The sequence below is a fragment of the Apaloderma vittatum genome, unplaced genomic scaffold (assembly GCF_000703405.1).
Source record: "Apaloderma vittatum isolate BGI_N311 unplaced genomic scaffold, ASM70340v1 scaffold14287, whole genome shotgun sequence".
Taxonomy (NCBI): domain Eukaryota; kingdom Metazoa; phylum Chordata; class Aves; order Trogoniformes; family Trogonidae; genus Apaloderma; species Apaloderma vittatum.
This window is the reverse complement of record NW_009725817.1, coordinates 89,245-90,649: the sequence shown is the minus strand read 5'-3', so window position 1 is coordinate 90,649 and position 1,405 is coordinate 89,245. Positions and strand designations below refer to the sequence as shown.

The 1,405-nt window shown below is 61.1% G+C and overlaps 1 protein-coding gene across 1 annotated transcript in view; it reads right to left on the bottom strand.

Moving 5' to 3' along the window:
* SIL1 (SIL1 nucleotide exchange factor) overlaps positions 1 to 1,405 on the bottom strand; it is a 69,764-nt gene that overhangs the window by 1,597 nt on the left and 66,762 nt on the right. Inside the window, exon 8 of the mRNA XM_009873066.1 lies at positions 313 to 477. Coding sequence (XP_009871368.1) covers positions 313 to 477 — 165 coding nt within the window. The remainder of the gene's footprint in view (positions 1 to 312; positions 478 to 1,405) is intronic.

Genomic DNA, 1,405 nt, shown 5'->3' with positions numbered 1-1,405 from the left:
TGGTGCCCGTTCCCCCCACCCTGGTCCCTGCCGTTCATTTAAACACCCTCAGGTGGAAATGACAACGGCAGTCTAACAAAAAAAAAAAATAATCAGGATTTAAGCTCGCTCTGGGCTCTCCCAGGCACCCGCTCCCCGCAGCAGTGACCCGTGGGCTGGAGGGAACGCATCTCCACAGCACGGGGCCAGCACCAATGCTGGATTGGCCCCTCCTCACCCTTGTCCTGTGAGGATGCTCCATGGCCTCTCTGCTCGGTGAAGGGGTGCAGGAGGGGGTGCCCAGTTGAGCCCTACTCCCTCCCGGCTCCTCACCTTCTCCACGATGAGGTCGTAGAGGAGGGTCACCACACGGACGTGGAGGGTCTCCATCCCCTTCTGCCTGAAGAGGCTCCTGAGGACCTGGAGGCCGCCCAGCTTGAGGAACTGCTGCTGGGCGTAGGGGAAGTGTCTCAGCATGGAGGACAGCGCGAAGAGAGCCTGGCAGGGAGAGAGGTCCTTCAGCACGGTGGCCGTGGCCACCCTATTTGGCACAGCCTCTCTGCTGTCCCACAGGGACAGGAGAAACACCTCCAACCCATCTGTGTGGAGCTCCCTGGCAGATGCATTCAAGCTTCTCCTTGCGGAGGGCATCTCCAAGAGTCCCCTTTCCTCCTGATCCCAACCTTCCCTGGCGCTGTGATGCTGCCTGAACTTGAGTGACTTTCACCCAAACTCCAGCTCGGCGACTGCTAGAACAACAGGCCACAGGGACCTGTGTCCAGCACCCGGCTGGACCCAACCCCATCGCTTCTCCTCGCCCATCACCCTCACTGGTCTTTGGCACAGAGCCTGGCTACAGGCCAAGGTTAAGGGGGGGCACCTCATCAGCAGAGCCTGACCCCCTCGAGATGATCTGGACGCCTGGGGAATGTCCTCTCCCTTCCACCCACATGGCTGGAGGACAAGCCCACGATGTTTCCCAGCACACTGGCCCAGAACGGGGTCCGTCATGGTGCAGCATCGTGCAGCAGGAGACCCTGGCGCGCCTGCACTTGCGTCCCGGGTCACAGGTGGCCCTAGGGCTAACGCCAAGGAGGTAATTAGGGGCCAACTGGCTGAATCTTACACTTGTCTGGGTTTGACAGGCGTGGCTGGGGGGGAGGGGGGGGCCCCGGGCAGGGACGGGACGCTCATCTGGGCGCCTGCCAACGAGCAGAGCCAGCTCCACCGCACACCGGGGTGGACACTGCCTCCCCCCTGCACAGATCCGAGCTGACAGCCGTGTCTTCCCCAGCCCCGGTTGTTTCTATTTTCCATCTCCCGACTTGCCGCTGGTGAACTGGAGGATGTTTCCGTCTCCTCTTTTTTAATCATAGGCCAAAGGACGAGGGAGGGAAGAAATGCACTTTTGGCCTCGCTGCTGAAC